General features: G+C 32.8%; 1 protein-coding gene across 8 annotated transcripts in view; it reads right to left on the bottom strand.

Moving 5' to 3' along the window:
* Nucleotides 1-25,275, bottom strand: part of NfI (Nuclear factor I) — a 47,811-nt gene that overhangs the window by 5,672 nt on the left and 16,864 nt on the right. For 2 of the 8 annotated variants that reach the window (XM_089710423.1, XM_089710424.1), the window contains exons 2-11: nucleotides 12,485-12,640; nucleotides 8,337-8,528; nucleotides 7,710-7,914; nucleotides 6,424-6,495; nucleotides 4,566-4,661; nucleotides 3,974-4,135; nucleotides 1,602-1,709; nucleotides 1,150-1,268; nucleotides 681-789; nucleotides 178-323 (exon numbers count right to left, since the gene is read on the bottom strand). In XM_089710423.1, the coding sequence (XP_089566549.1) occupies nucleotides 178-323; nucleotides 681-789; nucleotides 1,150-1,268; nucleotides 1,602-1,709; nucleotides 3,974-4,135; nucleotides 4,566-4,661; nucleotides 6,424-6,495; nucleotides 7,710-7,914; nucleotides 8,337-8,528; nucleotides 12,485-12,640 (1,365 nt within the window). The remainder of the gene's footprint in view (nucleotides 1-177; nucleotides 324-680; nucleotides 790-1,149; nucleotides 1,269-1,601; nucleotides 1,710-3,973; nucleotides 4,136-4,565; nucleotides 4,662-6,423; nucleotides 6,496-7,709; nucleotides 7,915-8,336; nucleotides 8,529-12,484; nucleotides 12,641-25,275) is intronic. The other 6 variants (XM_089710426.1, XM_089710425.1, XM_089710428.1 and 3 more) reach the window with 6 other exon arrangements.

Here is a 25,275-nt window from a genome sequence, read left to right as displayed (position 1 = left end):
CTTTTTTACTTGTACCTCTTTTACGTTTAGTTTTACCCCTTCACTTGTATCATTTATCTTTTACCACTTTATTTTCACCACTCACTTTTACCACCACTTTACCATCACTTTTGCCATGACTTTTACCATGACTTTTACCATGACTTTTACCACCGCTTTCGCCACTTTTACCCTTACCTGCTGCGGCTGTGAATGGAAGTGGTTGAAGTGCGAGATGGGGGGATGACACTCGCGGTAGGGGTGCGGGGAGCGGCGGCGCGGGGACCCGCTCGGGGACCGCACCTCGGGGGACGGGGAGCCCACGCCTGCACCCAGCTCACTCGCTACAACGTGTAATGGGTTTATTTTACTACAATTACTACACAATGAATAAACAGCCACGAAATAAGATGTTCAATAAATTTTTTGTGTTAGGCCATTCGTCATTTTTAACATATTAGCTTCACCTGTATGTTTGTATGTATGTAACCCGAGTGAGTCAAAATATGACTCTATTTTGACTCGCTTTAAACGGGCAGATTTAATTCTAATTTTGTACAATTATCAAGGACCTGTGAATAAACAATAATTTCAAGAGTTTCAGCGTGTTCTTTTTTTGTTTTTAAATACATCAATTATTGTACAAGGTTTTAGTGCGTCAATGACTAACGTCTAATCAAATTGAATAATCTAAATCTCACCAGTAGATCTAATTATCGCGACAGGTCTGGCCATGGGTGGTAAGGGTGGTGGTGGTAACATCGAGCTGCTGAAATAAGCTGGCTTTGGACTCCTGGATAAACTGTGTACCTGGAAATCATTATAAAATGGTATTTTAATTAAGGAATATATTATGTGATGACGATAAATGGTTTAGAGTTATATTTCATTTTTTATAGGCAGAGAAAAAAATTTTTTTTTCTTTAAGCGTTTGTACATGGCAAGTTAATAAAGAGTAGAAGAATTTGAGAGCCTGTTGAGAATAATTCTACATGAAAATAAAATCCTATCAAATCTTTCCATTTTTATCACACTCAATTTTTTGAAAAACTACAGAAAATATCAAAATCCAAATGGAGAAAATGTATAAGCCGTGCAATATGTTAATATAACTTTACAAAGAAACACATATCACTTGAAAAAACAACAAAAAATGTACAAAATGCTAACTTGTAATTGCTGAACATCAGTAGGCGGCTCCTGGCACACGAACGTGACGAAGTCGCCGAGCGAGTCCTGCGGCGTGCTGTCGTACTTGCTCGAGTGTTGGTTCGATAGCGCTTCTGATGCTGAAAGAACAATTATTATTTACCTTCAAATAAATAGCGTGTATGTACTAACCAGCATACAATAGGCTATACTTGACCGAAAAATAATGCGTTTAAATAGTTTATTGTATTACGGATCACAATTACTTAAATGTTTACATTTTTATGACATGTCCAAATTGAAAAGAATACATCAGGAAGACATCGCGTATTCTTCTTCATAAATTATAACACTATTTGGCACTAAAAGAACTTTATTTACAATCTACCCACATTTTTTTTACATCATCAATTCCACCACTAGATGGCGCTAAAACAAAATCATTATTTATTTATTTTTAATTAAAAACTTACAAGTAGGATGTGTATCTGTGGGAGGTGGTGCGTGTTGGTAGAATATTGTGTTTGAAGGCACTAGCGGCGCCTGCGCGGCGCTTAAACTTGCAGAACTGTGCGGAATACCTGGAAAATATGATAAATACAAAATAAATATAAAAATAAAGGAAAATGAGATATTGTAGATAAATAGTTTAAAATAAGATATGTTAGAAGGTTAAAATAGGATAGTTTTGTAACAGTTTTAAAATTTTAGAATTAGGGTTAGTCCACAGCATTGTACCTAGACAAGAAGTAGTTTAAGTGCAGAGCATAATATAATATTTTTTTACGAGAAAGCGTAACAACTTCATTAATATAGGACTGCTGCTGAATTGAACCACTAAACCATATGATATTTTTGATAATCCATACTAATATTATAAATGCGAAAGTAACTCTGTCTGTCTGTCTGTTACTCAATCACGCCTTAACTACTGAACCATTTTGCATGAAATTTGGTATATAGATATTTTGATACCCGAGAAAGGACATAGGCTACTTTTTATTCCGGGAAATAGGATAGGTTTTAACCCGGAAATCCCACGGGAACGGGAATACAGGACACACATAGTATTAGCAAGTGTATATTAATTTTCGTTCAATAAAACATCAAATAGAATAGAAATCAAAATAGTGATACTAACAATGTAAAATCTTTTATGCATTTTCATACCTTTCTATATTTTTGTAATTTTTTATCATAATTTTCAGTTTTAGATTTAGCAAGCAGTAATTTCTTTTCTACCAACACAAAACTTCAAAAACATAACCATTTAAGCACAAACAGCATTATAATGCATCCAAAACACTAATTACAACCAAACACCGTACATTAACCTTTACATCAACTATCACTGAATCACACGCACGCTATATATAGCGACCTACGCGGTGTGCATAAATAACTTTATAGTCTTAGAGCCGGATTGAGTTACGCTTATTTAATCATATCGAACAAGAATGACAATGGGATATTTCACCGTGGTGAAAAATAGTCTACTCTCTAGCCGCCTAGATAATTAGGACACAAAAATCTATACTAATATTATAAATGCGAAAGTAACTCTGTCTGTCTGTCTGTTACTCAATCACGCCTAAACCACTGAACCAATTTGCATGAAATTTGGTATGGAGATATTTTGATACCCGAGAAAGGACATAGGCTACCTTTTTTTGCGAAATATGTACCACGGGCGAAGCCGGGGCGGACCACTAGTATATCATAAAATTGTCGATCGATAGGAATTACAGGACTGATCACAGTTGCCCATAAAGAAATAAATCAAAGAAACGTTAACGAATAGTAAGGTATAACAGCGTAGTTTTCTAATTGCACAAGTTAAAGTTGAATGATATTGTATATAGAGAAGTAATTAACATAAGCTTCGTGATGTAGGTAGAACTGCAAAATATCTAAAATATGTCAAAGGATCGTACAATACGGCCATGTATGCAGTTTACAAAAAATAAAGTCATTAATCAAGTAGGTATCAAGTTTTTATGTACAAGCCCCCTCCTGTTCTGTTGATCTGCATCTAATGAATATTAATATTGTATAAAACGATTCAGAACTTATTATAGGCTACACGTGCACTTAACGTTTTCTAAAAATAACATATAAAATACGCCAATATGTTTTGTAATCAGATCTCGTACTTTAATATTTTCATTGTTTATTATTTAATTGTTTTCGAACACTTACATTTTTAGACGCATGTATGAATATTATGATCGATCATTCATTAAATTGGTTTTATAAATGGCGAGTTAAATGCTAATTGAAAATTAACCTTATAATATGGGGAACACGATTTTTCAAATAAAATCGACTTATCATGTCTTGTATTTGTTCAGTAGATATTTATTACAAGTATTTAAAAATATATAAGAAAGACGATATGATGTTTAATTTTCGTAGAAGAATCACAAAAAAATGTTGTCTATGAAGAATTATTTGCAATAAGATTTTATTTATTATTATTTTTCACACTACCCATTTGTTTGAGATTAGCTTAGATACAGAAAAAACTCCAATCAGGGCTATCTCAAACTTATTAACAAAGTACGGTACACAAAAACTCAAAAAATAAAAAAACTATCAATTTTTTGTGAAAGTACGGTGCACAAAAGAATATAAAAAAAAGAGCGTTTGCTAAGGACACATGTCAGAAGTGAAACTTCTTTGGCAAGGTTCAAAGATACCAAAATCGTCGCCTTACCTGTCGTGACAGTATTGCCATGAAATTTTACTCTCATCGCGCCTAAAGAAGGTTCACTTCAAAAGTATATTCATAACTTATTTTTAAAGTAGGGTGCACAAAAAAACACAAAAACAATATCTAACTCACTAAAGCACTGTCCGACTAGCATGGTGGAGGGGGTGCCTCTGTCCGCGGGCGGCTCGAAGGCGGGCGGCGCCGGGCTGTTGTACCCGTAGTATGTTGACTCCAGTTTGATGCCGCCGCCCGAACCGCTCGGCGACTCTGAGCCAGTCTCTTGGAGGATTGATGCTGGAGTAGATTATTTTTTTAATTAATAGTATGTATTATACAGTGTTGTTTAGTTCAGAACTAAGCAAAAGTTACAGAAGCATACTTTTTAATAATTCAAGATACATAAAGAAACACATTAAAATGTACTAAAGTGCTTGCAGTCCGTGTAAAATAGAGCAATTAAAAAATACATAGAAATTAGCAATACTCAAACTCAAACTCTCTCTTATTTATTCAATTATACTTCTTCGAGAAGCACTTTTGAAACGTCATGTTTTTACATATTTTTAACATTTACCACCGATTCGGAAAGCAGTATCAATGGAGAAGAACCGGCAAGAAACTCCAATAGATTATAAATCATCAAGCATCCATTATAACCTCATATTATACACACACAAATCAATTAACACACAAAAAAAACTATAAATGATATTCAAACACATACCTTTTGACAATTTCCATAATTCCTTTGACGAGAAGACGCCGGTCGCTAGAATAATATCGTTGCATATAACACCATTGTACGGATTGTGGGTATAGCCTGAAAGCCACGAATCCACACATTATGGCTTATATACTACTTAGTTAATGTGACGTGTCACCTCCGAGTATAACCCGTGCCAATTAACAATCGATTCAAGAATGGTAAACTTGAATCGATCATTTATTGGGGCGGATTATATTATAACTTGTGATAAAAGGTGATGGAATAGTGAATATCTTCCATTACCTTTCTCTGACAACCAGAAGGGACATATAAATTACTATTTACATTCCATTGCTACTTCACAATGAAATTATAAATAACAGACTATTTTAAAAAGAGGTCACACTAAAAATTTTCTTAAAGGTCATCACTCATCATTATAAGAATTACTTAGAGTAGGTATAAACTATAGAGGATAAAATTGTACCAAATAGATCAAAAATGTACACCAAATTTCATAATCTATCAACCAACAACAACAAAATCACACCAAGATACTTGTGCTCTTTTAAAAATGACAACAGTTTCTAATAGCTTTAAAAATAAAATATAAAACCAACGCCAAAATCTATTCAAGAACACGAAGGAAAACTGATTGCATTTTATCTCACTCACACATTAATAAATAAAAGAATGCTATCTCACTCGATTATTAAGCAATTTTTTTAAATTTTAAATTTTAAAAGAGCACAGATTAAATAGAAAGAGAAGGAACACCAACTACAGATTATCAAATTATTTGATTAAATTCATAAGCATGAGTGTGGGTGCAAGCCAATGGGGTTTCAATGCACGAAAATAACTTACTAAATGTGCAAACACCAATCAAATTCGCTACAGTACTGAGAATGATTTTTAATGAAAGCATAAAATGTAAAAATATAAACACAGCTCAGAAAAACTAAATAGCAAAATTTGTAAATTTTGCGGAAAAGAACTTGATTTAAATCTGAAATAAAATTATAATATAAATAATCTAGAAACACGAAACTTCTCGTATCTCGAATATAGCGGTCGAGATGATATATTTCTTTCCGATTTAATTACAAAAATAAATAAACACAAAAACTTCAAAATCATGTGAAGATTTATGTGGAAAAGTTTTAGTAAGTTTTCTGAAACAAGAAATTAAAACGTGGAGCAAACTATTAATCTATTATATAAAAATAAAAGGTAATTTTGGGATAGATAAAGAATCTAATTACATAATTCTACTTACGCTACAATACTTTTTAGTTAATACTGTTGCAAAAAATGGTTTTCTTTTTTGACTAAAAATGAAAATTAAAGTGATGTCTTAAGAAAATACGAATAACGAAGGAATTACGTATCGAAAAGATCTATAATAACAAGTGTTAGGAATATATACTTTATTTTAACTACTAAAGATTAAAAATCTCGTACATATATGTTAATAGAAATAGATAAAAGCTTAATAAACAAAATTGTTACATGCAAAATAAACAACATAGATCAAGCGGTGGTTGCAATATAATAGTAATTTTATAGAAATTTATCTCTGAATCCCATGAATGTACTATGTACCTTTTTACTCGTATCTATTTAATTTATACCTACAAACATTGTATAATTATAAAGTTGTTACATTATTCGGCACTATGTCTATGTACCAATTAGTATTTATACCTGCCAAAACCTTTCTTCAGTCTATTATCACAAAAAAATTAAAATAATCCCAAGATCATCTTGTTTTTAAAATTTGCAACCACCTCTCCAACTATAAGCGTGCGAAAACTCATTCTCAGTGACCGTAACGGATACGACACGACACGACACCGACTCTAGTCGGATTTACCTTTATTTTTTGCCTCATGTTCATTCTCTTTATCCCTAGGGGGGTGAGGCGAAAGGGAGCCGCTTAGAATATCTGAAACATTCCCATTTGATAAAAAAGCAGTAACTATAACATGCATTTAACGTATTGTATAGAATAATAGAGATTAAAGACTTCATAACATTTTTAAACTTTATAACAAAGACTAAAGAGGTTATGAAACGTTGAATATCGTCGTTTAATAAAGAGGGAAAGAGGATTGGCTGTTAATTGAATGGCTAGTTCAATTCAATAAATGTTCACTAGCTTTAGTTTTGTGTGCGACATAATATATCTATACTTATTTTTTTTAATAAGAAATGATATGACTGAATGCTGGTATTATAATTCATAATATTGTCCATTTTAAATCCGTTTTGAAGTCTTTAATATCCAGTAGCATTTCCTTGTATTATTCTCAAGGTAAAAGTTATACGTCTTATTTTATGTACAGATAGCATATTTTTGAATGTCATTACAATTTGTAGTACTTATTATTAATCTCAAAATGAAACTTGAATCAAGGAATTGTATAACATAGAATATACCTACAATCTGTACTTTAATTAAAGTAGGTAATACTCTCTATTATTATCTAAGTATGTTGTACTTGTAATGTTAGTGTTTTTGTCAATATTCTTTTGCAAATGTTACTACACCGCTTTTCCCATCCCACTTTTTACAATCTTTGTTATACATTGAATAATAATGAATGGTTTTTGCTACGTGATAGTTTATTTATCTATGTCGTAACTAATGACAAGGACAAAAGCACTAACTTTTAATTCCCAAACACTTTTCAATTTCAAGTTTCATTAAAAACGATGTTAATAAAGTTACAAGTTTTAAGATCCAAGTATTTTTGTAATGCATAAACAGGAATCAAAATAAAAACCCAAAAAATATTAATTTTTTCCATATATCTACTGCGTTATAATTGTGAAGCGCATATTTTATTCAACTCATGGTATATTTTGAAACGAAAAACATCCCCCTTCTTCAATAAAAACTTGCAACAAGATTGAAATTGTCTGAGAATCTTAATCTGACCGCGAAAGCATAAACGGCCTAAGTGACCATTTAACAGCAAACTATAAGGCCATTTTGCTTCTCTTAAAAACAGATTTTTGACGACGATAACCAATATTTACTAAACAAAATTTACGTTATTGTACCCGTAAAATCCACTATCAATTTTCTACAAAATGTCACTCAGGCCATTTATGCTCTCTCGGGCTCGTTTATAACAAAAACAAAGAGCGAGAGACCTGGCAGACCGCTCCCATTACCATAGCTATTGATGAAGTTGGCGAGGTACAGGTCCAGTTCCCGGACCGACACGTTGATGTGGTAGGGGTTCACGCAGAGACCTGGCTGCGTGCACTCCGGGTGCTTTTCTAGCCTCTCCCCGTCTGTGCTCTCTAGCGGTATCGCTTTGAATAGAATCACCATTACTAGGTCCAGACGCCACACCTGGAATGTGAGGATATTCTGTAGAGAAATGCTAACTTTTGAAGGTGGTATGAATAATTCGGAGAAACAGGTTACATTCTGGCATTATGGCAAACTTTTGTGCAAATGTTATGGCCAAGATACATTGAATGGAAAATTTCAGGAGTGAACTATGAAGGGGTAGGTATACGATACTATTGTGGAGATTGACAGTGTTTGTAGTAAATAAATATTCTTTGGTAGAGTTCGTAAAACAATCTTAGGAATAAAATAAGTTAAACTAAACATTTGTATTGTTACTTAAATGTTACAAGAATATTATTACTAGCTTAAATGTCAATCTAAATTCGCAGCTTGCAGGGCACAGCTTATGGTTTATAATATGACTTTAAATCCCCTCTCCAGCTAAACTTATCCATTCTAACCTTACAGTGTCTGCTCACCTTGTCCGCCTGCCGCAAGCAGTCTATCCGCCTCATCTTGCCCTTCTGGTCCGGGTTCGACAGCACGCACACAGCCGGTCTCTTGCCCGTGATGCTCAGCACGAAGTCCTCCCGGCAGTCCTGCGTGATGTCCTTGCGTAGCTTCCCGAGCAGCCGCGACGCCCACTTCTGTTTTACTTCCGCTTTTTCGTTCTGGAATCATCGTTGAGATATGTGAGAGGAAGGAAATGTAAAGAATGTTCCCAATGCTTGATCGATACCTTAAATTGTAAATAAAAAATAAATTATATTAACTTGCGTGGGCATTGCAAAACATATCTTATTTGTTAATATCTTAGGAATAACTAGCTACACCCGAGCTCGCTTCAATGTGGCGCATATCATAAACCAATAGTTGCGTTACGTATAATTCAGAAATTATTTAAAATAAAAACTGATGAATATATAAATACCAGCGATGAGTATCGAGTATTTAAGTATTGATTCTCATTATAAGGACCTCACCTGCGTTTCACACCACGCATCACGATGAAAAATATATTTGATGATAGCATATTCCGAAGGTTTTAGATAATAAATCTATAATAAATCTACTAATGTTAATTAAGAAATCTACACTATAATACGAAAACACGCATAGGTGAGGCATTGCGAGGAACCCTCCTGAAAACGCACCAGGTGATCCATTCCAATCAATGACGAAATTAAACATCTCCATTCATACGAAGGTATAACTTATCTAATTTTTAAACCCTTGTGGAGTAAATAAGTAATTTGAACATATACATAATACGACAGATTACTAATTATATATAAATATATATAATACATGTATATTCGACGTTAAGTGTCTACATCTTAATATATATAAAACTCGTGTCACAATGTTTGTCCTCAATGGACTCCTAAACCACTTAACCGATTATAATAAAATTCGCACACCATGTGCAGTTCGATCCAACTTGAGAGATAGGATAGTATAAACATGTAGGTACCACGGGCGAAGCCGGGGCGGACCGCTAGTAATATTATAAAGAACATTTTTAACACGTTTGCATATGCCTACCGCGGTTCTCTTAAAAGACTAGACAAGTACACAACACAAGGAAATATAGCTTCATAAATATTATAGACACAAAAAATATATTATGTAACTAGCTGTGCTCCGCGGTTTTACCCGCAGTGCTCAGCTCCTGTTGGTCTTAGCGTGATGATAATAATATAATAAATAGCCTATAGCCTTCCTCGATAAATGGGCTATCTGACACTGAAACAATTTTTCAAATCGGCCCAGTATTTCCTGAGATTAGCGCGTTCAAACAAACAAACTCTTCAGCTTTATAATATTAGTATAGATAACATTTATAACAATCGAAATTGGAACATTGGTGCAATGAACAAAATTATCAATACATTTTTAAAAAGCTCTTGATCCAAAAAAATATTTCACTCAACGCTTTTTGACGTTATTTTGAAATGATTATCAGAAGTAAGTTTTCATTTATTCTACAACACAGAGGAAGCAAAATTTTATGAAATAGAATAAATGGATATTGGCAAAAGTTTGCAGTTATGTCATGTAATATAGTTATGGAGGCGCAGACAGAGAGCCTAGTAACCCGTGACCACGCGGTCTGTAGATTATACTATGGATACCTATACATATTGCGGAACTGCAGATAAATAATACAATAAATAAAACGCCCTCCACAAAATCCAATTCATCCAGAAAACATTAAACAAATACTATTCCATCTGCACTTCCAATCAATACAAACAAACAACCAGCTAAAACACCATGTTATATATTAATTTTTCCGCCATTCTTACGTAACGTGACGTCATCGGGCACAGTATAAATTACATGAATTTATGACAAGGGAAGCTAAGCGCATTGCGTCTAGCCGAATAGCAATGGTAGACTATGGCGTGTCTGTAATACCGCAACTTTTAAATTCGTTTTATTACTGGAATAGCTTCGTTATTGTTAAATTGTAAAACGTATTGGAAAAAATATGGTTCTAGTTTGAAAATGTTAATAATGTAAGACGCAAATGAGTTTAATTACGATTTAATTGTTGATAAAATAACGTTGTAGTATTTCTTTTTCCTTCTGTTTGATTTTATGCGAGTATATTATACATACATATTTAGAAATTAAAGCCTTTTGCAAAATGTCGTTGTGTTTATTTATAGTGACACAAAAGACAAAACAATTACCAATTTATTTTAATTACGTTTCGTTTCGATATTGTTAATTTTCAATTTACATTTAGATAGTAAAAATATGATGTATGCATGCATATCTAATATTTAAGTAGGTATATTTTTAATAAATTCTTTGTCTCTAAGTGAATTCTATTCTAGTATCCTTACTAATATTATAAATGCGAAAGTAACTCTGTCTGTCTGTCTGTTACTCAATCACGCCTAAACTGCTGAACCAATTTGCATGAAATTTGGTATGGAGATATTTTGATACCCGAGAAAGGACATAGGCTACCTTTTATTGCGAAATATGTACCACGGGCGAAGCCGGGGCGGACCACTAGTACACTATACATTGGACTTTCAAATATCTCTGTACGCAGTAAAAGCTTTACATGAAAAAATCTAATAAATCTTTTCTTTTAGCTTGTTTTAGAATTGAAATACCACTCTGTTGGCATAGTTTTTCAAACTAAGTAATATTATAAAGAAAAAGGTTTATATTTTTTAATATTTGTAAAAAATAACTTCAAAACTACTGGACTGATTTCGAAAATTCTTTTACTAGCAGATAGCTATACATTATTCCTGCGTGACATAGGCTATCTCCAATCCCTTTATTGTGAATTTCAACAAAGTATCTCAATGAAACTTAAGATATATCATAAAAAAAATCATCCATGTAATGTATTTGTTGGCAACAGTAATAAAGGCAGTCAATGTTACGAAGTCAACGACACACTCCGATACTTGACGTGTTATATATTATAACACATTATTCTTCTGTTGAATTTGATATTTTTTGTTTTATGGCATTCAAATCACTACATAGTATAAAACAAAGTCGCTTTCTCTGTCCCTATGTAGGTATGCTTAAATCTTTAAAACTACGCAACGGATTTTGATGCGGTTTTTTTTAATAGATAGAGTGATTCAAGAGGAAGGTTTTAGTATTAAATTTATTATGTTTTAGACAAAGCGGGCGAAGCCGCGGGCGGAAAGCTAGCGCTTTATAAATATAAATTTATAAATAATTCTTCTTCCTAATTATCTTAATAAAATATAGCCTACAATGGCCTTTTAAACAAATGAAGCCAAAACCACTGCATAGATTAATAGATAAGAATATAGAAACATATAACTCTCCATTCCACCCTCCGTATACCGTCTATGGTATGTATATTCAGCATAACCAGAGACAAACCCAAGAACAGCTTTACTTTATTTCAACAAACTTTCCGACTCAAAACACCCAACAAAACTTTTGTTTTCCTTCCAATTTTGTGTTTCTGTGTAAGATTAAGTAGAACCCAGTTTTTGCTGCAAAACCATGCTATTCACTATTATCTACTTACTAGCTGTGCTCCACGGTTTTACTCACAGTGTTCCGCTCCTGCTTGTCTTAGCGTGATGATATAATATAGCCTATAGCCTTCCTCGATAAATGGGCTATACAGGGTGTCCCGCTATTGGTATACTAAGCGCGAAGGAACTTGTAGTTTTGCATACACTGATCACGTAAAAAATACTTTTAAAAAAAATTACGTCCAAAATTTTTTGCTAAATTTTTCCTGAAAATCCATGTTTTCTTCTCTAGCTTCGCGCAGCTGGCATATACCGCTTCTCTAATATGAGCATTTTATCTATGAAAACATAATCTTAAACGATAGCTCACGTGCTGGTGGCAAAGTTGGGCGGCTCGCTTGTTATGGGTGTACACATAGAGTTTTAAGAATTCATCTATTTGAAAAAAAAATGCGTCTGGAATTTTTTAATTATTTTTTACGTACTCAGCGTATGCAAAACTATAACCTCCTTTGAGATTAGTATACCAACAGTGGGACACCCTGTATAATACCGAAAGAAATTTTCAAATCGGACTAGTAATTAGTGCGTCTTCAGCTTTATAATATTAAGTAAAGATATAAATAAATAATTACCTGTAACTCATATTTGGTATGCCGTTCCTCCTCAAGACTCATCCGTTTCTCGTGTTTTTTGTAATATTTCCTCTTGGCCGCTTGCAAGTTGAACCACGTATATGAAAAGGACTTAACGAAAGGCATCAGGGCCTCTATGAACGGATGGAATTCGTCCTGTGAACAGTCAGAAGGGTGGTGGAAAAAGGTAAAAGTATTATCCATTTTAGAACAACTTGTTGTCACCCCAACCTTGTTTGGAACAATGGTCTATTTAATTTTTTTAATGTGGTCACCTTACATAGAAAAAATTATTAATTAGATTGAAAATAATTCAACTTTCTTTATTATCTTACATTAATTAATAATCATGAAGAAATTTACATTTTGGAAGAAACTTTATTATTTACTTAAAAATCTCTTTTATGAATAAGAGCATAATTTAACACCAAATATATAGAACCATAAAATAATACAAATCTATACCCAAAGAATACCATTATCTTGCAAAGAAAGCACAAAATCTTGTTGTCTCGTTTCAACTTATCGATTTACATAATGTCAGAGCAAGACACAAGATTTAGAGCTTCCTTATATCACAAGATCATACCATATTATAATATATTTACAACAAAAGCATTCATAACATAAAGGCGAATCCAAAGGCATAAGGAGTCCTATTTAATAGCAATATTTTTATTACTTCAACTATTATAACACTGAAATGTTAAATTCTAAAATATTTAGTACAAAAAAATATTAATCCGAAGATATTTTAAAAATTCTTACTAATTCTTGTTAAAAGTATGAAAACATGAAACCTTATATTACATAAGTAATAAGAATAATAAGACGCGACCTTGGTTTCGTAATCCTATATTAAAGTTCCGAAAATGTATCCTCATCTGAACATCATTTGTTACCCGAAACTAGTAAATAAGCTGGCTGCTATTTATTAAATAATAATCATTTCTTTTTTTTAATCCAACTAAGCCAGATATTTTATTAGACATCACTGGCACACAATAAAAATGTTTTTTAAAAATCGAATTAGGCTATCCAGGCCGCGTAAAGCCCGCCAATGTTGACACATGTCACTGTCACCGATCACGCATTCATCGCGCGCCACGAACAAATGCTGTATTGTTGTGCTTTGAATCATAACTTAATATGCAAATGTGCCATCCTGATTTATCGCCAACCCTTTTTAGCTGTACAGTATTGGAATGTATTTGTTTTTATACTTTTTTCGAGACTCAAATTATAAATGACATGCTTGTCAATTCGCCATGTTTTATTCATGGCCAGTTCGAAGAAAATGTTGCTTGTTTCAGAGAAATTTGACTCGACACAGTCTGGTAAAGATACGAAAAATACGCACTCACTGTCGCGGGTGGTTGCTTTTGTTGTTACAATGTTGAACAATACGTTGGTGTATTAAACGAATTGTTTCAAGCAACCTACATTATTTTCGTCAAGTAATACCTATTTATAGGTAAATGAAAGGAAGTTGTCCGCTTTAATATAATGTTAGACGTCATTTTACAAAATTCTCAATATTACTATAGGTATATCTTAACTTTCAAACTATCCTTTTACTTCAGTAAAACCTACAACCTTACGCTCTTTACGCAAGTTCACTACAAAATCTATCCAATCCTGCAATCCGCACAACACAAGATACAAAAAACTTCAATCACCTGACCTTCTACCTCACCTACGCTCCAACTGTATGAATGAAATCTTTTAAACACGGTTTACGTTCTCCATAAACAATGAACTAGTCAAAACATTAAATTGGCTGGCAACACGTAATGCCAAAACAGATTGCCAGGACCTGCCCACGTGGCGGGCTTCCCTGATAGCACTGCCAAATATTTAATTTTACCATTCATGAATCACGGATCTTGCGGGGTGGTTGTGTCCCTTACCCTTGACATACTTCTTTAAGGGTAATAAGAAATTATTAAAAATAGATAAATAACACAACCATTTCTATCAGATACCTTATATTTTTTGTTTGTTCTAATTCGTGGACTTAAGATGCGGTTTATTAATTAATTATTTGATGAATCGCTCGATATTGAGCATTCAGAAGGTGGCGTTTATATTATGCATTATAAAAATCATTGAATTTCTGAATTAATTCGCACAAACTTGTGTTTCTTTCAGATAGGAAATCTCCAGATTTTTAAGGTTATCTATCCGCATACTATGAAGAGATAATTCATGATGTAGGTACCTGCTAAAGCTAAAAGATTTTATGTCTAAATTATCAATAGTTTCCCAAAAAATATAAACAATTATTAGTACAAACGTGTCTCGCTCTTCAAAACAAACCAAATGAAAAAGACAACAATTCCATCATGTTACTCGCTGGCAAAACCATTCATCGTTCATTCTTCCGATAAAAAATACGATTTATAATCCAATTCACACTATTTATCTAGTACAAACAAGAAGCCGTCACAACATATCGTTGGCTTACACCGCAGACACCGAACCGGCCTGCCAAGCTACCTTGGCAGGACCCTGCCAGCACGTGGCGTGTTCCTGGCATGAAATACACAAAAAACTTGCCAATTTGCCATTGATAAATAAGCCTATTAAACACGCTTCTATTCATTTACTATCGGAAATTCTTTACGATGTTACGTTTTTATATTGGACGTGTGTATCTTTCATGCGTTGGCCAACACAGAATGGTTTTCTGATAGCTATTTGATATTGTTCTGCGTTAGATTATCGTTAACTTGAAACTGATTGCTACCTAATTCTTGAATTAGGTAGCAATCAGTTTCTTGGAACTTAACTATAAACTTTTGTTTTTTTTTCATATCTTCATTTTCTTGAGCCATTATTTGCTGCTATGGATTACCTAACTTAATTTTTGCAACCCATCTTCCAGTTCCGTCAACCCATGTTCCGTCTATTCATTCTTCAGAATAGTATATGATTATTAAGTTGTGTTCGGATCGGATAAAAAGTCTTGACTACAAGATCAAGATGATTTGATTGTCCATCGTCTATAAATAACGTATAAAATTTATTTAAAAAAGCATCCTTCTCTACGAAACATCTCAATAAAACTCACCTCGTTAAACAAGCAGTTATAACAGTAACAAAATAAAACGCGAGCTTAATCTAAAAATAACTTTACCGGAGCATAAGCGCACAACCGCCATGTTGAAGACAAGAAAAAGCGCGCGAAATAGAAAATACAAAATGGCGTCATAAAACTATCACGCTCACGATAAGGCGCGAATATTTGGCGTATATGAGCAACAAATGCTGAACAGTAAGACTTGGCAAACTGTTGGATCTCCGTACAATATGCCCTGATGCTGAGATGATATCGCTTTCACGTGTTTATTTGATTGTGTTTTAAAGTTATTCGCTAGTAAAGTAGCTGGGAACTTAGATAATATTATGTGAAGTGAATTTGGAAGTTATGTAACAGTGTTACTCTGAAATTCAGATAGAAAATAACATGGGAGCGACTAGAAGATATATTTGAGTTTAATGTTTATAATAATTATCCAAACCAGGGAAAGCTGTTATCAATATGGAATTAAAGGATAGCACATATTTGACAAATCGCTTTAAATTATTTTTAGCAAAGACACTTTGCCTTAAAAATTCACGTCATGTGCTGTTGAGAGTGCAAAAGGAACTTGTGATAGAAAATTGCAATCGTTTTCTGCTTTAAGCCAAATATTTGGAAGAAGTTGTGTTCAGTGATCTTTTCTGTTCTAATGAAGGTGTTTGATTTAGTATTGTAATAAATTTTACCTATTTAAAACAAACTATGAATAAAAGTAAACTTTGTTTACAAAAGCATCCTCGTAAAGCATACCGATCCAAACAAACTATTAGAAATACTTCCAAAACACGAGCATTGCCAAACTGGAGAGCGTTCACCCGAAGATTTTGGCGCCAAATCCTACGTCAACGATTCATTATTATTTTTTATCTGTATTCCGCGATTTATTTTATAGATATTGGCGCTGGTTCATCGGGGATACCCATGTGGACTTGGCCGTGGCACCGGTTGGCTTACCTATCTGGGTCGCTACGTCACACAGGAGTCAGGCCAAAATCATAGCACACGCGGAAAGTTGCTATGTGAAAAAAATACGGCGGCCATCTTGTCACGCGCCGTTTTGGCGCGCAACAAGTGAACGCATACGTTTAGCAGCGCACGTAATTCTACAATAAATATCCATTGTTGTAAACTGAATGCAGAATTTGATTATATGTATTTAGGTAGTTAACCTGAACGAGCCTGGAATATTTAAAGTATTTGCGATGCATTTTGAGGAATTTCTCCGGATAAACCCTCGGTTTCTCTGAGCAATATTCTGCGGTGACAACATTTAGTAAATAACTTCAATTGCATGTTTAAAATCTACCACAGCAAAATATTATAAAATAAGTATTAACTTAGATATTTTCTGATAAACATTTAAAAAGATTTCCATCGAGCAAGGAACCAATTTCCCGATTCACTTAAATCCCGAAACCAGCTCGACCCAGCCATAATCTCCAAAAACAGTTGCACCTTACAGCTAACATTCACATCGTAACAGGCGTGTCAAGTATATGATTTCGTCAAACCGTTAACCGACCATCAAAGAAAACTGTTTTTTGTTCATCGTAAAATTTAGCCTTGTTATTTGGGAAGTTTTCAGTACGCCTAACACAACTTCGGTATATTACTAACTAGCTGTGCCTCGCGGTTTTACCCGCATTGCTCTGCTCCTGTTGGTCTTAACGTGATAATATAATATAGCCTTCCTCGATAAATGGACTATTTAACACCGAAAGAATTTTTCAAATCGGACCCGTAGTTCTGAGATTAGCGCGTTCAAACAAACAAACTCTTCTGCTTTATAATATTAGTATAGATTACTTTTGTAGCGTCAGTACAGACTTCAAAATATAAAAAATCTACAAAACTGCAAGCGTAATTGATGAATTTATTTGTCTACTAGGTATACAATATCATTATTCAAATTGGTGAAGGAACAATATAAAGGGACTGATGTTCTACAAAGTTGGAAGTTATGTGACCACCCTTTAACCGCATGTTAGTCAGTATTCTTTTGAAGACTATAGTGCTATAAAGTTGATGAGTCACTGGATTCCGTTTTGAATTTTTTTACATACCTAGTTGATCGTATGATACATATGATATTACACTTTTATTTTAAATGATCACCTACATGTCTTTAAATGAAAATTGTTAAATCTAAAGTAGGTATGAAATTGCAATGTTCAAGACGTTGATTTGGAAGAATTCTTGACGTCACATTTTATTATATTATATTGAATAAAACACAAATAGATACTTATACTATAGAACTAGACTTTGACGGAACCAATTAATCTTCAGATTATATTATAATACTAGCGGTCCGCCCCGCCTTCGCCCGTGGTACATATTTACGTTTTCTCTACATAAAAACCATCCTCGTACTTCAAGGAATATAATAAAAAAAGAATTATCGAAATCGGTTCAGCCGTTCTCGAGTTATGCGCTTACCAACACATTTTGCGATTCATTTTTTATTATGATATGAAGGATTATAGGTAATTACGATATTTTATGAGCCACGTGGCTATTGAAGTGTTATTTCCATAACGTTTATAGAAAAGTTAACTCTGAGCTCCGTATTCACTCGAATAATATGGCTCGAATGGGCATCCAGGTTCTAAACAATCTCACTCAGAATGGTTGAAACTTTTTTGACATCTTTTTACCTATATTTTCAAGTGTTTGATTTTACGCATTGAGACATTGAGTCTCTCCCTGGCCACTGCTGCAAAATGTTCAAAATTTCAGGCTAATAATATCCTACTAATATTATAAATGCGAAAGTTTGTGAGGATGTGTGTGTGTGTGTGTTTGTTACTCTTTCACGCAAATACTACTGAACCGATTACAATGAAATTTAGCACACATATAGAGGGTAACTTGGATTAACACATAGGCTTTATCCCGGAAATCCCACGGGAAAGAAAACTATGCGAGTTTTCCTTTGAAAACGCGGGCGAAGCCGCGGGCGGAAATCTAGTACCTAACGAATAAATCGAGATTAAAATCCGTTAAGATTTTAATTTCTGAAATTTTTTACCTATTTCATTTTAAATTCCTAAATAAAGAGGAAAACAATATCTATTCATATGATAAATCTCTCATACGTTCGTGAGTGAACCGCCCCACACCAAGACCAAGTAAACGAGCATTATACTATGTAAATATTTAAAAATATTAACTGTAGATTGAATCAAATAGAACGGCAACTATTTGATAGCGATTCCGCTGTGTAGTTTGACGTATTTATATCGCATTCACGACTGAAGCGGTGTAACAGCTGAACTGTTTGCTGAAATAGAAAATAGTTTCAAGAACTGGGCGTGCGGTGGTAGTGTTAGCGGGGTGGATCTTTATTATTTATTTATTTTTTTGACTTACAGTACAAAACATACCAACTTTCTTTAGTTAGTTTAATTAGTATGTTTTTACTTGCAAGTTATTGATATTAGTGGAAAAGGGCAAAACTCATGAATAACAACGGGTATTAATTAGCCCATTGAGCCCCAAGCGGCCCGATCGGTCCCAGACACAATAGATTAATTCCTATTGTGTCTGTGGTTCCGGGGCCTGCCGCCTGAGTTATTATAGGTACTTACTGATTCGAGTTTTTCGAATTTTTGAAGGTACTTAAGTCTCTCCCATGAAAAAACTTATATTCGACACATGTGGAATGTAATACGAAAATAAAAATTGGGGTAATAATGAAATTTTCAGATCTGAAGAGAATTAATCTAACTAAAAAGGTAATGTGTCGCAATAACTTAATATAAAACATAAAATAAATTAATGAAATTACTAATATAGTTGAATCGAAAACCAAAAACTAATTATTCTCTAAACAACCATACATACGTCATACATACAGGTCATACAGTATTTTCACACTGAAACATTATATACCAAAAAACGCTACATCCTATAAAATCGCTATCCGCTCACACTGGCGACTCCATGCACTCAAGCCGACCTTCCTCTATAGAGGTATCGGAGAGCATTCAGCCCATACTAATGCAACGTTCAATATTATTTGCGACTTCACTTGCTATAGGGCAATCTAATGAAAGTTCGAAATATCCCCTGAAAGCTGGGAATTTTGACTTAGAAATTTAGGTTTATAAGACACTTAAGCATCGCTGTTGTGGTGTATTTCATCACAGACTGAACTGGCTGAAGGACCATAGATATTATATCATAGACTAGCTTTCCGCCGGCGGCTCCGCCCGCGGTTTCAAAGAAAAACTCGCATAGTTCCCGTTCCCGTGGAATTTCCGGGATAAAACCTATCCTATATTACTCGTGGATAATGTAGCTTTCGAATGGTGAAATAATTTTTAAAATCGGTCCAGTAGTTTATGAGCCTATTCATTACAATCAAACAAACAAACAAAGTTTTCCTCTTTATAATATTAGTGTAGATAGATCATAGATTATTTTGATTATAAAAACGTTTTAAAATCATTTAAATAATGAAGTAAGAGCCAGATTTCTATTGGGGGCATATGATTGAAAATGTTTAACTCTGCTGTAATTGTCGTGCATAGAATTATCTTATTAAAAAAAAATAAAGGTGCTGGCATGGACCTATGTAAATTTGAAATCGCTAAAATAACATATTCACGTAAAAAGTTAATGAAATCAATGGAAATAAGTATCAATTTATTATCAAATACTTATACCAAAAGATTAAAATTTTATAGCTAAACGATTATAATTTATAATTCTATAACAATTTCATATAATAACCTAAACCTGAAAAGCGCAATTACTTCCTCTCTTTAAGTTGAAACTAAACAAATAAACATCAGTTTACTTATAAAATGTGTTTATTCTCAAACACCTTTTAAATTCAATACTTTTCTATAAATTCTCTTAGAAAATTCTAGAAGAAAATATGTCAATAAAAGACGTAGCACCAAGATCCTGCTTGGAAAAGTCAAAGACATGGGCACGTGCTACGAATATTGTGCAATGTGTGATGCAATCTATCAATAGAGTTCCTAGATTGTACAACTATAGGTTTCTATATTTTATATTTTTTTTTTATCTGGGAAAAGTAGTAAATTTAGTAGGAAGGAATAAGTTAGAACTGTGATGAATATATTAAATCTATGGTTTTCATTTATCGAATTAATACTAATAAGATATTTTTTTAAATGGTGTAAATATTTTTTTATCCTGAAACATAATTAGATAGGTAGATACATAAATAGTTTATATTTTTACAAAAAGAACAACCACACCCAACCTAACTATAATTATTGTAAGTAACAACCTACAGCCTTTCGACCTTATTCCTTATTAAATATTATATTAAAAAAATTAACAACTCCACGAAATTTCTACAAGATTTGCAACTATCGATCGTATCATGAAATTAATATATGTACCGTAAAAAATGGACAAACATTATATTCCTGACCTTGTAAACTGCAAATTGAGAGGGCGCCAAATTAAATAACCTAATTGAGAAGTTTCCACTGCAACTATAAATCATTTACTTTTTCTCCATTGTCATTTGAGCTTACGCTAATTTTACGAACAAGGTTATAGACATGAATATTCTATTGTAGAAAATTTGAAGAAAGTTTAAAACTTTTTAAGGTAAATTTCGATTTAAAAACTGTCATAATCGTAATTATGATATTTACCATTTTCAATCCATTTTCAGAAAGTATTTTTCGATTTGTAGCCATGTCTAGATTTTTCTTAAAACTAATATAAAACTCTATTTTCTAATATTTTAGTTGTATAGCTTTTAAATGCTTTAAAAAATAAAAATATGCATTTATAACTCTAAATTCTTCTTCATGTCCCAGTTTTTAAAACGATCTACTGACAAAATGTAACATTCTGTGTTCAATGTTAAATTTTCGTAACAACGAAAAATCAAAGTATATATAGCTTCTAAATGCGTATGTTTTTAAAACATTAAATGTGTTGTGTATGAACATTGAATATTTTCTTGTGTTATAAGCGAGTAAAATACAATTTGAATTTATATTATTTGTGTATAAATAAACGTCTTCTTACATTCGTTTCAAACTATTTGATTACTAAGGTTAGATAATTCACTTATAAATAATCTTTGATACCCAATCATGACGGAATATTAATATTTTTAAGATCCAAAACCTTGATTAGAACACGCTTTAATCCATTTCTCCTAACGTGCAAATATTTATTATTTCATACGTATTTTGACGATTTAAAAATCTCCTACAAGAACTATTTCTTAAAAAGCTTGAGTTTAAGTTTGAGTTTGAGTTGCAATTGCAATTAAGCCACCATCTACAAGAATGTCTTACCCGGATGCGAGCGTTGCTACAACGAATAAATATGGCGGACACTGGAATTCTAATACACGGCTTTTAATGCTGCCTGCTAATGCGATTCTATCAGAGTTGTAGTTATAAATCGCTTAAAGTCGTGTGTTTTAGATGATCTAAGTGAAAAGTTATAAAATATGAGTTTATAAAGAATAGACTCTGCTAATATAAATTTTGCGCGTGATGATGTACGTAGGTATAAGCCTCTACAAATCTGAGCAACGCAACAACGTTCACTGTAAAAATTTACAATAATTTTGTGACATTGCATTTTGTATAATTTTGTGGCAATTTGGATTTTTTTTTTATGTTTGGAGGTCCAATTTTGATAAAGAGATCGATGGAACGTTGAGATAGAAAGAGAGAGGTTTTTGTAGTAAAAGACAATTATAGGAAAAGAAGAAGATGATTTTTTATACTTTATATGTAGTAGTAATATATACAATTCCAAAATATAGATAAGTTTTGCAATAAATTCGGATAAAAAACAATTTTGTGTATTCCAAATAACTCCTACTGCGTTAAGCGAATCACATCTCGCCACATCACAACTACCTATTTATCTCCTACCATTTCATTTACCATTTTTTTATCTAGGTGTTAATTATCTGTATAAGTATTTATTTAAAATTATATATGTATGTTTATAAGCCATCTGGTTTCCATAACACAAGCGAAAGCTTAGTATGGGATCAGATCGTGCCGTGTGTGAAAATTGTCCTGAAATATTTATCTACTTCCTTCTAAATCCACACATCGCGGAATCCCACGGTAAACCGCTAACATGGATCAAATGAAAAGCAAGTGCATCTGATTTAAATTCCTCATACACACCACAAGGTGAACGGCGGACGATGCACTGCAACAATCATTTGCAAATAAACCAAATAAAATTCAAATCACGGAGCCATTTTTACAATGCGTTGTATAATATGCGTTATGCTAATGTGTATTGTTTAGTTGTCATTGCGTAACTGTTTGTGTTTATTCGGGTCAACAACTTGGGGTTAATGTTTCAATTTCGGAAGTCGTTTTTCGGTGGTAAGGGATACCCTGACTGTAAGGTCTGAGAAAGCGTGGTGACAAAAGTTACTTACATAACAAAAAATATTGGAAAAGCCGTGAATTCAATCATAAAGGTTAAAGAACTTCAAAAAAGGATGATTCTGTCTTATAAATTATAGATAAATAATTATGTACTTAATTTAATGTTTTAGTCTGTTTTTTTTTTTTTGCATGATAATAAAAGCTTATAAAATCACATGAAACTGTATATTTGAACCTCTTATGCCTAATTGATTAATTATTATCAATATTTACATGTAAAATTATTTACATAGTTTTATTGATTTACGTCCGCTTTTGAAGTCCGTTTAAAGTATAAATTATTCACATCACGTCTTATCCTCCAAATTATTAACACAGTTTATTAAGTTTTATAAACAATTGTTTAAGTACAGGTCGGTACAAATTAATTTGTTATTTTTTTTTTTCTTGTATCAAAATTGCAATAACTTTCCCCTTAGTTAATTAGTAATATGAATAATTTTCACTACACCTAGTATTATAAAAGCAATGTTATAACTAATTTTATTGAATTTAAACATAAATAAACTATAATACCAAGTTTAATCGTATAAATTTTAACCTCAATTTGCGCTGCTCCAGAATTTCAGAACTATGAACTCTTCGAATATTTTTATCAAATCTGTATCTTGTATTACGATTTTGACTTAGGGATGTAACGATACCGATACCGATACCGATATATCGGCCGATATATCGGCAAGCCGATATATCGGTATCGCCGATAATAAATCAACCGATACCGATATTTTTTTATTAAATTCTTTCTTTTCTTTTATGTTTTTGCATTGTATTCATTCATTTTGTTTTATTTCTGTTTCTGTAATAGTGTTAAGGAAGAGCGGAACCTCCTGACACAAGCATTTTATTTGCTTACTAGGAGTGTTCCAATCACAAAGGAGAATAGGCAAATTGGGCCTGAAACTTGGGCTAAGACCAATACACACGAAATATTGTTTTTGTGATATATCATTACACATACCTTAAGAAAAAAATAAAATAAATAAATAAATCAACCGGGTTCTTGTACAGTCAAGGCAAAAAGTTTTATTTATTTGGCTATTATTTTGCGCACAATAATTTTTTTAGTTTTTAATTCGAGTGAAGTAAATATAAATCTAAATGTCACTGGATTGACTGAGTTTAACCACAAAGAACGTCTAACTATGTTGAATTATAATAAACACGGTATAGGTACCTGTTACAAAACATAATATGTATTAGTGTATTTCGGTTATTAGAAGGCTTAAGATTAGAACGTATTTGTAAGTGAAAGTGAATTGGAGTAACATAAAGATATTGTCATTGTCTTATAACAGTTATTTATTGCAAAAAATATTATACACAAAGAAATAAAACTTGATGTGACTGTACAAAAACCCGGTTGATTATTTTTTTATATATATTTTTCCCGTTATGTATGTGTTATGATCTATTATAAAAACAATATCTCATGTGTATTGGTCTAACTCAAGGGTTCAGGCCCAACTTCCATAGTAAAATGCCCATTCTCCTTTGTTTATGTAAAGGAAAGAAATAAATATGTAATTTTGAATTTTTTTAATTTTTAACGTGATAACGTTTTTAAAATCGTTTTAGTCGGGTGACATGTTCATAAACTTGTGTCACACCAAAACCTCACGAGCGCGATCGCAGGTATAACGAGAGAGAGACGGACCGATCTCCCGTTTCATCTCGAGCGCTGCCACTGCATTATGTTATCACGTAAACATCTCGATCGTAAACCTACTTTACAAACAACCAATTTTTTTGATATCAAATAATTCAAAAACCCGCGCCCAATGAACGATGCGGGAGGTCGCCCGCGCGTGCGCACTTTGTTTTCTGAAAAAACTCTATCAATAGTAAACTTTTATTAGGTACTGATTGTATGTGTATTACTTAAAGTTTAACTGACTTCGTAAAATAATAATACTAAAATAAATGGTTTTGTTGTTTTTTGATTTGGCATTTTTATTTAAAAGAATACGATTAACAGTTGTCTCTGTTAAATGTTGGTAACTTCTTATGCATAATTCACTATTTATTTTTCTACCAAGCCATCGATATCGGTATCGGTATCGGTATCGCCGATACATTACTACAAATATCGGTATCGGTATCGTATCGGCAAAATCATGTATCGTTACATCCCTAGATTTTGTAATTTTGATTGTCTTAATATTAGATTGTATTCCGTTATTTAATTAATCAATAAACTATGAAATAAAGTTGTTAAATAAATAAATCTTTTATTCGGCAAAGTGGTAGAGCACATTTCGCATCTATGTACAATCCTA

Source organism: Colias philodice, chromosome 24 (assembly GCF_061535455.1).
Source record: "Colias philodice isolate Cphi_HAF_F1 chromosome 24, ilColPhil1 Martin Lab GWU primary, whole genome shotgun sequence".
NCBI classification, from domain to species: Eukaryota; Metazoa; Arthropoda; class Insecta; order Lepidoptera; family Pieridae; genus Colias; species Colias philodice.
This window is presented reverse-complemented; position numbering and strand designations above follow the sequence as displayed.